The sequence below is a fragment of the Sceloporus undulatus genome, chromosome 6 (genome assembly GCF_019175285.1).
Source record: "Sceloporus undulatus isolate JIND9_A2432 ecotype Alabama chromosome 6, SceUnd_v1.1, whole genome shotgun sequence".
Taxonomy (NCBI): Eukaryota; Metazoa; Chordata; class Lepidosauria; order Squamata; family Phrynosomatidae; genus Sceloporus; species Sceloporus undulatus.
Window position 1 is genome coordinate 133,452,088 of NC_056527.1, and position 15,470 is coordinate 133,467,557.

The 15,470-nt window shown below is 46.6% G+C and overlaps 1 protein-coding gene across 4 annotated transcripts in view; it reads right to left on the minus strand.

The window, feature by feature from the left end:
• Nucleotides 1-582: 582 nt before the first annotated feature.
• The window catches only part of SIK2 (salt inducible kinase 2), a 71,059-nt gene continuing 56,171 nt past the window's right edge, over nucleotides 583-15,470 (minus strand). For 3 of the 4 annotated variants that reach the window (XM_042475367.1, XM_042475365.1, XM_042475366.1), the window contains 6 exons: nucleotides 11,803-12,031; nucleotides 8,929-9,213; nucleotides 7,809-7,972; nucleotides 6,955-7,068; nucleotides 6,402-6,493; nucleotides 583-5,243 (listed from right to left, as the gene is read on the minus strand). In XM_042475367.1, the coding sequence (XP_042331301.1) occupies nucleotides 4,658-5,243; nucleotides 6,402-6,493; nucleotides 6,955-7,068; nucleotides 7,809-7,972; nucleotides 8,929-9,213; nucleotides 11,803-12,031 (1,470 nt within the window). In that variant the 3' untranslated portion in view covers nucleotides 583-4,657. The remainder of the gene's footprint in view (nucleotides 5,244-6,401; nucleotides 6,494-6,954; nucleotides 7,069-7,808; nucleotides 7,973-8,928; nucleotides 9,214-11,802; nucleotides 12,032-15,470) is intronic. The other variant, XM_042475368.1, reaches the window with a different exon arrangement.

Here is a 15,470-nt window from a genome sequence, read left to right on the forward strand (position 1 = left end):
TTAGGAATCTCTAGGTCATACAGCACAACTCTGCCAGAGGTTGACCATAGAGTTGTGCTGGAGAACCTATGAGGTTCCTACAGATAATACTTCTCTAGGCATTTGTAGGTTTTCCAGCAAAATCGACTTCTGGCAGATGTTGACTGGAGGACCTGGCGATTACTAGAGAGGTGTACCCTTAGGTAATTCTGGTTTTTCCACACTCACAGGGGTCCTTCACTCCTAACCCCAGAGAATGTGTATTTTAATACATTATATTTTAATTAACTGTTTTAATCCTTAAAATTGTTTAATTGTTTTCAGACATCTGGCTTTTTGCCCCTTATCCCCATATGACTTCATTTTTTAACTTTTGTATGTTTTTACGTTAGCTTTGTGTCGTTTTAAATAGTTGGTTTTAATTGTTTTTACATTTTTACTGTGAGGTCTTTGCCTTCGGTCCCTTCCTGGGAGAAAGGTGGCACAGAAATGAAACAAGTAAATAGCAGCATTCAGAGCCCCATTGGAGGAAAGGGGGCCATGCGCGGCAGGGAGCAACGACAGAGGATGCCACTCCAAGCTCACCAAAAAGTTTAAAAAACAGAAGGTCCATGTTCTTTATTTTGCATCAATATACTGTAATTGCTGTTACAGAGTCCCAGCATCCCGACTGCGTGTCGATACTACAGAGGGACGGCCCCCCAAACTGATGCTCACAAAACTAGTGCATTTCTCCCAAAGCGAAGACTAAACCCTTGCAACTCTTTTTAAAAAAATACATTAAAGAACGTACCACACACACATATTGCACTTGTCTCCATATGGGAAAAAAAGAAAAGAAATTATGTCCTTTTACCCCGCCATGTACACCTCACCAAAGTCTCTCCAAAGGAACTTGTATTAAAAACTCGTAAAGCTAGTAGTTGTTATACAGTAGTATACACAGATCCTCTAACAACAGACACGGCAGACTTGACGGAAGCAGCTATTATTGTGAAGGAGCAAGAATACAGAGGGAAAGGCAGTGTGTGTCCCAGGGGTACCAATGTGAGCTTGGCTTAAAGGGAAAAGCCCGGTTGCCTCGATTATATTGTAAGAGGAATGACATCAAATGTGCAGAACCACAAAGTGTGAAGCTGGAAGAAGAGCGGTCCTAGTCTAGGGTTGACACACATGACTGCTACCTCCATAGGCTGAGGTACAAAGCAACTGCCTACAGAAATGAAGTTGGTTCCCTCTCTGCCCTGAATGCTGCTCTGTCACCCTCCATTCAGCCCCATTGGGCAGCGGCACCAGGCCCTTCCTGGCCACTTATGGGGTTCCCTGGACCTGGGGAGAAGCAAGGAACTGGGATCAGAAAAAACTCCTCTGGACTCACCAGACCAAGGATGTTTGCTCACAAATCTGTCATGCAGGAGCCAAGGAAGACCAGCGTTGCCTGAGCTGGATCTCTTCATCTTCCCCATGTGATGGCACCCCTTCTTCTCTGCCAAGTTAATACTATGGAACATAACGCGAGAGATTTGAGGGTAGGCATTGTAGGGCCTACCAGATGCATCCCACCCACCAAGATCTAAGGCCAGGGGTGACTGCGAGACATTGGTTCCCTCAAGAAACTTTAAAGGGCCACACCCACCAGACCCTCCAACACAAAAGACATCAATTGTTTTGCCTCAGGATGACCTCTAGAGGAGTAGGGGCCATTTCCACCAAGTTTTGGGAGGGCTCCCTTGAGCATTTTAAGCCCAAGAAAGGTCTTTTTACAGCAACTTTTAGTCACTTCAGACAACGGCCTCCCATGGACCTGAAATAACCCAGGGAGCCATCCTAAAACATGGCAAGAATGCCATCCCACACTCCATACAGGAACATTTGGGAACATCATGAGAAAAACACTGATGCCCTGGCTGGGTCTTGGGAGCCACAAAGAGCCCCGGAGGGCTGCTCACGGCCTTTAGGGTAGACCTTACCCACCCCTGGTTTAGGTCAATATAAGCCAGGGGGCTCTGAACTTCCCGGGCAAAAAGGAGACCCTGCTGAGGACAGAATAGGGCCCATGGGTGTCAGTTGTGCACCCTTGGTTTACAGCAGACCCTTCTGTCTCCTCCACCAGAGGAATCCCTGACAAGTTAAGCAAGTACCCATAACACTCCTGCAGAAGGGTGGCCATGTCTGCAGGGCCCCTGGGGTCTCCTGCTGCGAAAAAGGAAATAAGGCAAGATGGCATCAGCTGAGCTGAGCTCTCTTCTCCTCACCCCATGTGAAATGAAGAGGACCTCGCAGGAAAATATCTCCATGCGGAGAAAAACTGCAGTGTTTCAGGAAGAGGCATATAGGTTCTACTCCTGGCTCACCTGGCAAAGAAATAGCGTGTGTGGGGGGTGAGGGGGATTGAATCTTCCCAGCCCCATGCCCTCCAGCTGTGTTGGACTTCAACTCCCAGACTCCCCTCTACTAGGCAGCGGTGCCTAACGCATATGGAGGGCATCAGGCTGGTGGAAACTGCCAAAGAGCAAAAAATGAAGTCCTCAAGGCATGAAGTCAGTTTAAACATTGCTTGGTGTGAAAGACGCACGCAGACAAAAACAGAATGAGGCAAAGAGTGAGAAAAGGGAAAGAAAAAGAAGCTTTCCTGTTCAGATGGGCCCAGTTATCATCTAGTTATCACCCAAGGGGCATTCAAACGCCAGGGGCCCTTCTGCACTCGACAATTGTAGCCCTTCGGCTCTGCTTTAACAGCCATGGTCCCATCCTCTGGCACCCTGGGATTTGTAATTTAGTGAGGTATTGAGAATTCTCAGACAGAGAGCTCTGGGGCCTCTCCAGACCACAAATCCCTGGATTCCTTGGGCCGCAACCAAAGTGGTGAAAGTGGATTCAAAGGGTCTCGAGTGCAAGAAGAGGAGTCCAAGTTTAGGGCTCATTAGCTGAGAAATGGGTTGGTGGAGTCTGGGAAGCCAACGGTTCCCCTTCACAAGCACCTAGGATGGTCATGCAATTGGGGTACTGTGTTTCTCCTCATCTTCAAAACTTTTAAAACATATCTTTAGAACAAGCAGCAGTTTCAGGAGAGGTCCTCTCCTCACTTCTAACCAAATGCTCCCCCAGTCACACCTACAGCCTGAAGGGGAACAGACTGAACCCCTCACCAATAGCTAGTCCAGATCAACGCTGTGTGTCCACTGTTCTTTGTGCTTAAACAAGTCTGTGTTGTGCTTAATTCTTTGTCTGCTCCCACCAGGATGCTCAAGACCACCAGCACCTTCCCTTAACACTGTCAACAGCATTTGGCATGAGAGAGGGAGAGATCACTCCTCTATGTGACACACACAGGAGGGATTGTCTTGTCTTCCTATGGAATTGTCACACTAACCAAGGCCTAGGCCAAGTGCTTTGCAGAGCAGTTGGCTGTTGAAGCGGTGAACACGTCAACAGTTATTGATCCTAAATATTGCTGTAATACTTCTTAACGTTTCAGATATAGAGAGGAATGAGTCAGAACCACTCAAGGAAAACGTTCAACCTGGGTTCCACATGGTGGAACGTGGGCTCTGAAGGGACTTTGGCGTCAGCATGGACACAAAAGGGGGTGTTTTTCTACTCCGGAGGGAAGATTTGGGGGAGTAAGGAAAGGTTAAGAGTCTTGAAAAGAACCCAAAAAAAGGCACGGCACTATCACTTCACATGGGTTTTTTTTGATAAGCTCATTTTGTGTTGTCCTTAAATTGCTACATCCCTAAATAACTGTCCAAATATACAAAACCTAAGAAACCACCGGCAATGCACACCATTCAGTCCTAGTAGAGCTGCTTCTTTTAAGACAGCAAACAAGCAACAGTGGGCAGCTTATACCAACTTCTCCAGTGATCCACTTTTCCCCAAGCTTCTGTGCAAGGCTTCCTTGTTAGCCCCTTCCCTTCCAAGTCAGTTCCCATCGCTCCCCACTTCTTTCCTTGCTTATCTTTGGAGGGTCTCCTGGAGCCACTTTAGTCCCACGGAAATCCTGGACGTGAGTGCCGGTGCTCTTTTGATGACAACGATGGTTGGCCCTTGTGCTAAAGGTCCAGGGACTAACCAGGGTATATAAAGATTAGCCATTTCCTAGAGTCACCAGCCAAGAGAAGAAAGCAACATTGCTTGGAGGTGTTCTGTGTCCTGTGAGGCGGCAGCTGAGTCCAATGCAAGCAGCTCAGGGATGGGTCAAGTCCATGCCTCTGGCATATGCCGGTCCTAATTTGCTTTAATGTCATTCCCACACCAAGTTCCAAATAAAATGTATTGCTTTTATTGCCAAGAAGTATGGTGTGTCCCACATCTATTCTTCCAGAATTCTGCCAGGGGTTGCAGGGCAAACAAAATACCAAGGTGACAGAAGACCAACACCTCCTTCCTTCCTTTCTTGAGATGTGTTGCCTCTTTCCCTTCAAAATACTTCCTCCTTCTCTTGAAAATGCAGCACTGCTCTCTAACCCCTTCCACCAAGCTTTCTCTTGCGAGCGATGCTTAGCCATCCCTTGATAGTACCAATAGAGAAGGGTTTGTATAATTGTCCATTAAGGTCAAGGACTGGGGACTAAGCCAATACATTTTTAGAGATAGAACGTAAATGGAAATCCACAGACGTTTCCGTCTTTCATTTCAACCCTCCAGCCGCCTACCTACAACATGCCAACGTCTGCTAGTTCACCAAGACGTAACCGCCGTGCTGGGGGTCAACAGTCTCCATCATTTCACAATCAAAGAGTGCAGGCAGCTCTGCCAGGCCTAAGGTGTCATAGTTGGACTGGGACCCAGGAGTTTCCGAACTCCTCTGGGTGTTGCTCATTGCTACAGTGCCGCTCTGCTGGGCCAGGCCTAGGGGGTATTGGTGTTGGTTGGCATAGTCTGGTTCGGGTGAGGTGCCAATTGGCACGTCGCAAGTCTGGTAGGGATACTGCTGCTGTGGTTGTTGCATTGAAAGCTGCGACGCCAACCGTGGCAAGCTGTGGATTGGGGGTGAGGGAGACTGGTCCAGTGGATGCAGCTTTGGATACTGACTAAGGAAAGGGTCGTATTGCATTTGTTCCGCAGAAGGCTCCATGACGGGGCTCAGGGGCTGCACCAAACTGAACTGGGGTGGGGTCGGAGCTGGGGCTGGCTGATCTTCATGGCAAGGAAGGGGCAGATGGCTTGACCCTGGATACGAACTTTCTGCAATTTGCATCTGGTTGAAGTAGGCTTGCAGCTGGGATTGCTTCTGCAGGAACAGACGCTTCTGGTGCAGCCTGCATGGAGGGAGACCAAGAAAAAGCAGCTCAGCCATTCCTACAAGCCACAGCAACTCCCATGTTAATTTATCCTCCTCCCCACCGTAACAACTATACCTCCCTCCAGGGAAAAATCTGAAGGCTGGGGGGTTCAGAAGGACTTTTTGTCTAACCTGGTCCTATGCTACCTTTTTTAAAAAAGCACTACTATTTCTTTCTTTCAGTATCAAAGGAACCCAAGACTAAAAAAGATGGCTGCTCCTTCAGTTTGATGCATTGCTAAGCACAGATCAAAAGGCAAAGACACAAAGGGAGGACTTGGAACAATCTCAGGACAGAATGAATGTTTCCAGGCTGGAGCATGTCAGCCTAGATTGTAATCCTCTCTCTCCCTGCCAGTTCAATTCTCAGTAGAGAAGGCTGGCCTAAGAAGGGAAATGGGGCTCTGCCCCACACAAGCAGCCTCCCTGCCAGCTTTCTTCCCACCGGTCCAGGGCACGGTAGCTTCCGCCTCCCCAGCCCCAGTCTTGTTTCTGTGCTACATGGCAGGCCAAGCCCCTCCTTACAAAAGACTTGCCAGAACAGTTTCCTGCAACCACCTCTTTTCTTCCTTAAAGGTAAGGGAGGATGTAAAGGGAAGGTTCTTCCCAGGTGGCAGCAAATCCTTGTTGTGTGCCTTCAAGTCATTTCTGACTTTTGGTATCCCTAGCACAGGGTTTTCTTGGCAAGATTGGACTTTCCCAAACTCACCCAGTGGGTTTCTATTGTTGATCAGGGATTCAAACCTTGGTCTCCTGGTGTCCTAGACCACCACTCAAACCACTATGCCACACTGGTCCTTGCCAAGGAATGAACACTGACTGTCCATCTCTGGAACGGAGAAGGACAGATGGGGAGGCCTGCACCATGAATTCTGATGGAATTTAATGACTAATGAAGGACTCTGTCCTGGTCAGTGAGTTTGCCTGCCCAGGGACTGGGTGTGCCTTGGTCTTGGCTACTTGGCCTGCTGCTTACTGCTTCTCTGAACATGGGGGCTCAGTTTTGTTGTTTTGTAGCTCTGGGTGATTTCCCTAGCTACTGGTGTTACTGTGTTCATGTACATCTCCTAACCTAACTTGGCTTCCTGTTATTTCAAATATGCCCCTGATCAGAAGCCTCTGCCCTCCTGCTCACCTGTGCTCCTGTAACTGTTGTTCAAGGCTCCGGGGCAGCTCCTTACAAAACACCTGGCAGGCATTTTGGGCTTTGGAAAGCAGGTTGGGCTTCTGAAGCAAAGAAAAAGAATTGCTGAATGATCTCTCCATACTCAGAACATTAGGTCTTCCAGAATTAGCATAAAAAGGGAAGGAAGAAGTACTCTTGTGGTACCTTTCAGACTAAGTCATTATTTCAGATTTCGTGGACTACAACCCATTTGTATTTCGGCTTATTTTGAAATAAATTATACAGTCTTAAAGGTACTAAATAGGATGTTTTCCTCCTCTTTATACTCACACAGTCCAACATAGCCATCTCTTCAAAAATTGCTTAAATTATCAGGATGGCTAATACAGTCCTAGCAATGTGCTCAGGACACAACAACCATGGCCCCCATCTCTGCTGCCAAAAACCTGAGCAATGTGGAATTCTCCCTTTCATTTTAGCTAGGGCAAGAGAAGGAAGGACTCAGTAGACTGACACATAGTTGAGAGAGACTGGATGGTTGCTTCAAAAGAAGATACCGTACCTGGAGCCTGTGCTGCAAATACTGTGTTTCTAAGCTCTGCCGCCTGGAGAGCAACTGGGGGTGCAAGCCGTTTGGAAAGGCAGAGGCAGCATCCGGCTGCTGGGAGGCATCCTCCTTGGAAAGCAGAAAGAGAGAAAAAAGAAAGGTTGAACCCACAGGGGAGACCCTATGCCTTTCTCCAAGTATATCATCTTCTGCATGGGGTTCCCAGATGCTGAGACAAGAGACCTGTAGAAAAGTGACTCAACCAGAAGCCAGGCAACTGGGCAGAATCTTAGAAGACACAAACGGTGATGGAGAGAGGAAGGTTTGTGGGGATTTTGAAACCAGTTTCAGGCCATGACTCTGGCTCAAGGGATCCCTTTGAGCCAGAGTCATGGCCTGAAACTGGTTTCAAAATCCTCACAAGCCACCCACAATCATATCGCTGCCATGTTTGCAAAGGAAAGTCTGTATCCCAGAGAAACCCAAGGAAGCATCTTCACAAAGCCCTTAGAATGTAGCCCCCCTCCAACATTAATACACAAGTCCCAACTTCAGAAAGAAGGTGGGGGTCCAAGAAATCCAATAAACTACAACACATCGTGCAGGTCCAACAAGCTCCTAATTTCTCCTCCACCAGAAATGACTGATCACCAACAAGCCCCTGCCCACTGCACTCAAATAATCTGAAATGGAAAGCAAATGCAATGTAGATCCAGTTCAACTGTATTGGCTTCTTGGCTGACAAGCCTGTTAATGGTTTTGCCCTCCCAAGATCATCTCTCAGTGTCTCTTTGGTGCAATGGGCAAAGTAGGCTGCACAAGGGTGGGAGGCTTCCAAGAGCACAGAACAGTAAAGTAAAATGCAGTACCTGTTGTAGACCACCTCCGAGGTCTTGAAGCTGATGGGAAGGGGACCCCAAGGCAGGCTCGTCTTCTGTCCTCATCTGTTCGTACAACAGCTGGACTTTATTCAGCTCCAGGATTCCTTTGGTTCGTGCCAGATTCTGAAGGTGCTGTCTAAATGCTACAATTCCTGGATTGGGGACAACCGGAGCAACATTTAAAAGAAAAGCTATCCCACGTCATTAATAAGGTACGTCTGTGAAAGCAAAGTTCTGCGAAAACTCTTTACATGTTATTTATTTGGCCTTTGCTCCTTATTGCACTGTTCTAAGGCATGCCGAGCACACGCACATGTGCATAATACAGTGGAAGATCAGCAACAAATCTCCTCTTCCCCCAACCAAGAGAAATATATGGCGGAGAACACAACACAGCCAGACAAGTACAATAACAGACATGTAAGAGAGCAAGAGCTAATGTGGTACAGTCACTATGTAATAAGAAAATGGCATTTCCAAGTCAGAGGAGTTTATGTGTAGTGGCTTGAATGCTGGACTGCTGGAGAATGGCAAACATCCTCTGAACAAATCGTGCAAAGAAAATCTTGTTAAGACAAGGTCGTCATGGGTTAGAGTTGTCTTGGAGGTGCACAAGAACAAACAAAACATGAAAGCTAGTGGGAAGACGGGGGGAAGTTCTGGAATAAGAGACCGTGAGTTGATCTTGACCAAACAATGTACTGGGGAATCCAGTGACCACTTATTGGCAATATCTGATGAAACAATGTTAAAAGATAGACTGTATAGGATGGAGTGTGGCTGACACCGTCCTTTAGTGGCTGTTTCTGGTCTGTATTACCTGATACCTTGTAGCATCTTTGTTGAAAACAACAAAAAATCTTTGGGCACCTTGAAGGTTAACATGTTTCACTTTGCATAAGCTTTTGTGAACATACCCTACTTCCAAGTTTTCCAAGTGCCAGAAGATGACAGTTGTTTCACTGCAATGCACTAAAAGGGCTATCCCATCAAGCAGCAATGCTTTATAGCAACCACTACAACATGGGTGGTCACACATGCATCAAGCCTCAAAACATGCAGCCAGGACTGCGCACTGAAATAAAAGTGTGTGTTTAAGATCACGTACCTTGTGTTAGGGACGTGTCCGATGCCCTGCGCCCCTCTCGGAAACTGACAGGGGACCGGTTGTGGGCCTCCCGTTTGTGGGAGGCCAGCGCCTGCATGGCTGGATTAGTGGGCCTCAGACCGATGAACGGAGGCGTCATTCGAGGAGCTGGCGGATTGGTCAGAACCATCTCTTTCAAAGAGGGGGTATCTTCTAGGAAGTTAAGATCTCTCTGGATGGACCCCATGTCATATTCAGAGTCAACACTGCTCAAAGACTGGTTTTCGTCCATGGAAAAGACTTTTCCTGTAGAAAAAAACCACACACCGTCAGCAGAGGTAACTTTCCAAAGCAGCTTAAGCTGCTGTGTCTGGAGCCTGTTTCTCCTGATGAACATATTTCAAAGGCAAAGAAATGAACACCATCACATTTCTTCAAGCACTTCCCAGCTCTCCAGAGATGCACACTTCAAACAAAGCAGCAAATTTTGAGCGTAAAAATGGCTGTATGAACTGACAGGCCAGACAAATAATTGGGTGTTATGTGCCTTCAAGTTGTCTGCCAACTTATGGTGACCCCATGAAGTTCACAGTGTTTTCTTAAGAAAGGAATACTCAAAGATGGTTTTGCCAGTTCTTCCTTCTGAAATAGAATGTACAACGCTTCATATTCCTTGGTGGTTTCCCATCCAAGTACAAATCAAGGCTGATCCTGCTTAGTTTCCAAGAGCAGGTGGGATAATTACTCACATGAAATTCTTGCTATCAGATCAACAAGACACCTTTTCAGGACAGCCATGTCAGTCTCCATCTAGATGTCTGGAAGTTAGAAGCTGGACCTCAAAAGGTGGAAGTCTCCTTGCCTTAATCCTGGCTGAGAGAAAGTTCTAGCTCTACCCTCACCCCAAAGGGACTATATCAAAGACTGAATGAAAAGGAAAAAAGCTACTATGATCACCTCTGGTCCCAGACCGGCAGTCCTCACCATTGTACCACCAGGTATGTTGGACTATAGCACTCATCATCCCAGGCCAGAATGCCCAATGAGTTGTTATCCATTGACAAAGTTCCTTTCTTTTCACAGAATGCCCCAACCAACATAGTTGTGGCAGCAGGGAATTCTGGAAGTTGCATTCAAAATAATCTCTGATTCAAATCTGGAGGGTAGTGTGGGACAGGCCCCCGGATGGAGAGTTAACCATGAAATGGGAGTGAGTAAGTAACATTTTCTCCAGTCCACCAGGGGAGAGAAAAGCGGATGCCAACCCTCCTCTGTCCAGCTGAGGGGTACTGGTGAGTGGGGAAAAGGGAAGGGTGCCTGAACATGTGAGCAACCGAACTCTGAGATGCGGAGTGATGTGGGTCCATGATGTAAATAACAAACCCAGAATGTGTTAGTGAGGCATTTTGCATTGTTCCAGTAAAAACAACAACAACAACAACAACAAAAAACGTGTGCATGAGGCCAAAAACAATTCCTAAATGTAGTCAAATGACATTGGGTGTGTGTGGTGTATGTCAAATAGTTTGAGTCATAACAGTTGGGGTGAAGAGAAAACAGCCTAAGGACATCCTGAGGAAGAGTCCTTTCATTTTACCAGTAATAGCAATATGATTCCACTTAACCACCATGGTTCCATACTATGGGATTTGCACATCAAGGAGGGGCAATCAGAATTTCTAAATACCCTAAAGGCACCAGATGCTGTCTGATCTTGGAAGCTAAGCAAGGTCAGCCCTGGTTAGCACTTGTGGGGGAGACCACCAATGAATACTGATGCTGCAGGCTCTACTTCAGAGGAAGGAATTGTCAAAATCACCTCTGAGTATTCCTTCCCTAAGAAAACCCAGTGAAATTCACAGGGTCGCTGTAAGTCGACAGGCAAGTTCCAACATCTAAATACACAGGCAAAGTAAGAGAAAGCATCTGTTGCTTTACAACAGTGACCCTCTTAACATTACGTGGAGGCAGCCTGCTCAACCACAATTTTGGCAGAACATGACTTGTTGTGTCACCACTGTGGATTCATTTATTTTTACTTCATCAGCCCACCCTTGGTGGTGGGGCAGGAATTCCCCTTGCAGACACAGAGCCTAAAAACAGGACACTATCTCCCAGCACCAAGACATTTCCCAGGTCAGAAGAGGACATGGCTGTTTTTCCCTATTTGCACAGGAATGACAGAGAAACCTTTTTGTTTAGGGGCTTTTCCACTTCCTACCAGTCCGGTTAAACACTCAGTTAGCTGGTGGCTCTGTTGACGTTGTTTGCTCTTCCCACTCTTTGCAGGCTGTCATGAGACCGCTTGGCAAAACAAGCAGAAGCCATCTGTACATTTACCCCCCTCTTATCTTCCAACAAAGCAAATTCATTGTTGGCTCCAAGGTAATAAAAACACACACAGGGCTTCTCTTTGTCGGCTGCTAAGTTCAGAAGGATGTAAAACTTAGTCCAAGTTCACAAAACCACCACTTCTCTCTTGAGTCACTTGCAATGGTTTAACTCCTAAGCTTTCAGCAAAAACACTTTTTGTGAATGACATTTCTCAGAAAGGCAGAGACTCTGCAATTCTGGAAGGTGTTGCCTAAAAAAATAACTTTTTACAAGCCCTGCTGCTGCCTGCCCAGAAGTCCCATGCAAGCATCTCACAGACAGATAGATGCTTATTAAGGAAACCACATAGGATCTTATCAGGGCTGTTGATAGCAGGGTGAGTTGGAGGTCTCTCATTCATAGGGCTGCCTTAAGTTGAAGTTGACTTTGTGGGTAACTAACAACCACTCGAGAACTACTGCCTTGTCTTAGGGTTGAGTTAGACTAGTTGACTTTACCTCTCTACTGTGCTACTCCCAGGTTCTCAGTTCCAGCCTGGTCCATTTGATGTTATCTCTGTACCTGTGCCTGGCATGACCACCAGCTGGTTGGTGACTTCTGCCAGAGTATGGCGCTTCTTTCCACAGCGAGTGGCTTGCAGGGCGGCAAACGCTTGAGCAGGATCCTCTTCGGACTCTCCTTCCGTCTCTATTCCTTCATCGATGGAGGTTTCCATCATGCTGCTTGGCAGGGACTGGCAGCCTTTCCTGACCATCATTGGGGGCAAAGGATCCAACAGGCAGCCATTCACCTAATCCCATGAGGGAAGAAGCAAACAGACACACAAGGCTCAGTTAAGCAACAAAGATACAGAAAAAGATAGAGAGAGATAGAGGGATAGACACTCTTGACAGCTGGGATCCCAGCGAATGGAGAGGCAAAAATTATAGGGAGGAATGCTTGAGAACAGAGCCAAAGCAGCTTGCCACAAACTATGAATCTGTCTCTTGCAAAGTCAAGAACAGAGCTGACAAGACACAGCAAAAGCAAACATCCATGAAGTGACCTTTGCAGAAGGCCTTTCTTCTCCTTGTGAGAACAGGCAGGCTGTTAGGTTCAGCAGATACCCCGCCCAGATCATCCTCCCCCATCTTCCCAGGGAGATAACAGAATTTAAACCAGTGGCAGTGACCTCTCTTCTTTCTCTGAAATGTGCGTTGTCAACCACACTCCAGGAAAGTAATGGGATTTTTGCTTTTTCAGTGTCATCTTACTATTATAGATGTCACTTGAACCTACCAAAAGGCCAAGAAGCACATTTCTAATTACAGTATTTGTTATAATTCCTGCTTACTGTATTTTTAAAATAAACATTGATTCTGTTTTAGATGCATTGATACAGGTGGCCCTCCATAACCATGGATTTTTTAATCCATGGATTCAAGAATCCATGGCTTCAAAGTATTTTAGAAATATAAACATTCCATAGAGCAAACCTTGATTTTGCCATTTTATAGCAGAGATACCATTTTACTATGCCACTGTATTTAATGGGACTTGAGCATCCATGAATTTTGGCATCCACGACGGTCCTGGAACCAAACCCAAGTGGATACCAAGGGCCCACTGTATGTACTATGCGCATTTTACTAAAATGTTTGTTTTAAAACAATGCTTAGATAGTCTATTGACAGTAATAAAGACGTGATCAAGAAACTGAATTGTACAGCTCCTCGATGCCAGCTCAGGACTACTATCCAGCAAGATTGGAATAGACTGACTGGGAAGTCTCTTGTTCAGTCCCCTGAAGGTGCTCTTGTCCAGTGAGGATCACATGGAAACAGTTTCCAGAAAGCTGTGTCCCAGGTGTGTGTTGCTCTTAAAAGAAACAGCCTTCCCAGCCAGCCGATAAGTGACCTTGCTGCTCTTGGTTAATTCTCAGCCATTTCAGCCGCTGTTTCTGAATCCCGTCAAGAAATCTGTCCCACAGGATCAGCTTCAAAATTAGTTAATTGCTGAATGGCTGAGGCTGGGGCCAAGTACCCAGTTGTCTAGGCACTTATTTCTGATCTCTAAAAAAATCTTGTTTTCAGTTTTGCTGCAGTAGCCTCTTGGATGAAGCTTCGTTTTTAGGGTAAGGAGGAAAGGATTCACTCTCTGTGAACAAAGCCTTCCTCTGCAAAGGCATACTCTGAAAACTGGCTGCATTGCAGGTTTCAGCACAGAGAAGAAATACAGGCCTGTTACAGACTGCCAAAATAAAGCTGCTTCGGGTCTCTTTGGAGGTATGCTGTTTAAGTGATGCATGCATCCTAAGAATCCGGAAGCTGCACCAAAGCTGCACTCCGGTGCTTAGGAATGGAGTGTGGCTTTGGCGCAACCTCCGGACTCTTAGGACCCATGCATCATTTAAATAGCATACCTCCAAAGAGACCCAAAGCAGCTTTATTTTGGCAGTCTGTAACAGGCCACAATCAAGCTTCCTGAACATTCGTTTTTATCGTTCCAACTTCCACACGTGAGGAAGTTGGTTACAAATCAGAGCAACAAGGGCGGCTTTGAAGACTTTCCCTGCAAAGCGTGAGAACAAAAAACACAGAACCCGTGTGTCCGTCACTTAAAGAAGACTCCTGGCTGAAGGAGCCACCGGTACTTTAACTTCTGTGTTTGTTGCATCCACTCCAGAAAGACCTGTTGGACTGCTCTGCTCTGGATGCAAGTGGAAGTGTTCCCTGGAGTCTGTCTTGTGAGAGGACTACCTTCATCTTCTCTTCAGGCACAAGGGGGGCTAAGTCAGGAACAGCCTTGCAGACCTCACAAGACTGTTCTTTTTTCCAATCTTTGACCCCTCCAGACTCTCCTAAAACACCCATTTTCTGGGCTAGGAAGGGAGGAATTGTTTTTTCAAAGAAGCCTCTATAGTGCCAATTCACTTTTAAAATAGGTTGCAGGGCCACCTTGGTCGGTTTAATTAACATCAAGAAATGTCCTCCAGTCACTTGTATTGTCAGGGATTTTTTCTAGCCGCCTGGCCAGTCCTTGTGCTCTGCTGGGGGGCAGAAAACCGGCCCCTGGACTCTCTAGAGTTGCCCACCCCTTTGCTAAATGTGTCAACATTACTATAGGTTTCAATACTACATATCGAATTAGTTTACTACAGTATTTACAAACCGCAGCCAGGTCTAATCAGCTTTTAAGGAGCTTTAAATCTCTGCGTGCACACGAACTGAGAGCTGGTGTAGTGCTTGGAGCACTGGACTACAACTGGAGAGTAGGATTCGAATCTCTGCTTGGCCCCAGTGACCTTGGCCAAGCCACACTCTCTAAGCCTCAATGGATGGCAAACATAAACCTCCCTCTGAACAAATCTTGCCAAGAAAACCCCATGATAGCATCGCCATAGGTTAGAAATGACCTGAAGGCACACAACAACAAATGCAAGAACTCTTGTTGCATCTTCTCAAAAACCTAAGAAAGGATTCACAGGATGGGCAGCCCCCTCCCCTTAAAAGGACCCACGAAGAAACACTAAAGACACGGCAGACTCGAATTTGGGATGAAGGCAGCAATTGCACTGGCTGGATAACCCCAAGATTGCCATTTTATAGCTACCTTAGACCAGGGAAAGACTACTTTTCAACAGAGGTCCTTCAGCTACACTAACAGGGGCTGCATCATTTGTTTTACCACCTCCAGCTATAACAATGTTTGTAACAGCCCAAAGACAACTGCGCTGCCTGCTTTTTCCAAGCTGTGCAATACCTTTGCCTAAAAATGTTCAATGGGAAGCCAGGCTGAGCAGATGGCTCACGTAATAGGGCAATTCGCCCCTGAAGAGGTGATGCAGGAGGAGAAAAGCCGTGCGGGCCTTCATCTGGATTTGGAGTGGCGAGTCTGTACATGCAAAGACTTCTCTAGGGAAAGCTGCCGGATTTGCTGCCGTAAGACCAGGGAACAAAGCCAACATATACCAGCTCCATGGTGATAGCTGCGGGAAATACGGTAAGTGGCGTCAAGCCCTGCTTGCTAGATTGGATTTGACGATCGAGCACAGAAGAAAAACAGGTTTAGGACAACATCACCTGTAGGAGCAGATCTAGTCTTTTAAGTAACACAGCTGCAAAAGGAGAACATGAGCTTTCTTCTCTCCCCCCCGCTCCCCCCGGCAAAGTGGGCTATAGTGTCCTAACTACAGCACCGCACCAGCAACAACAAAAAAGTTTTGTGGCCAGCACAACACAACTGCTGCC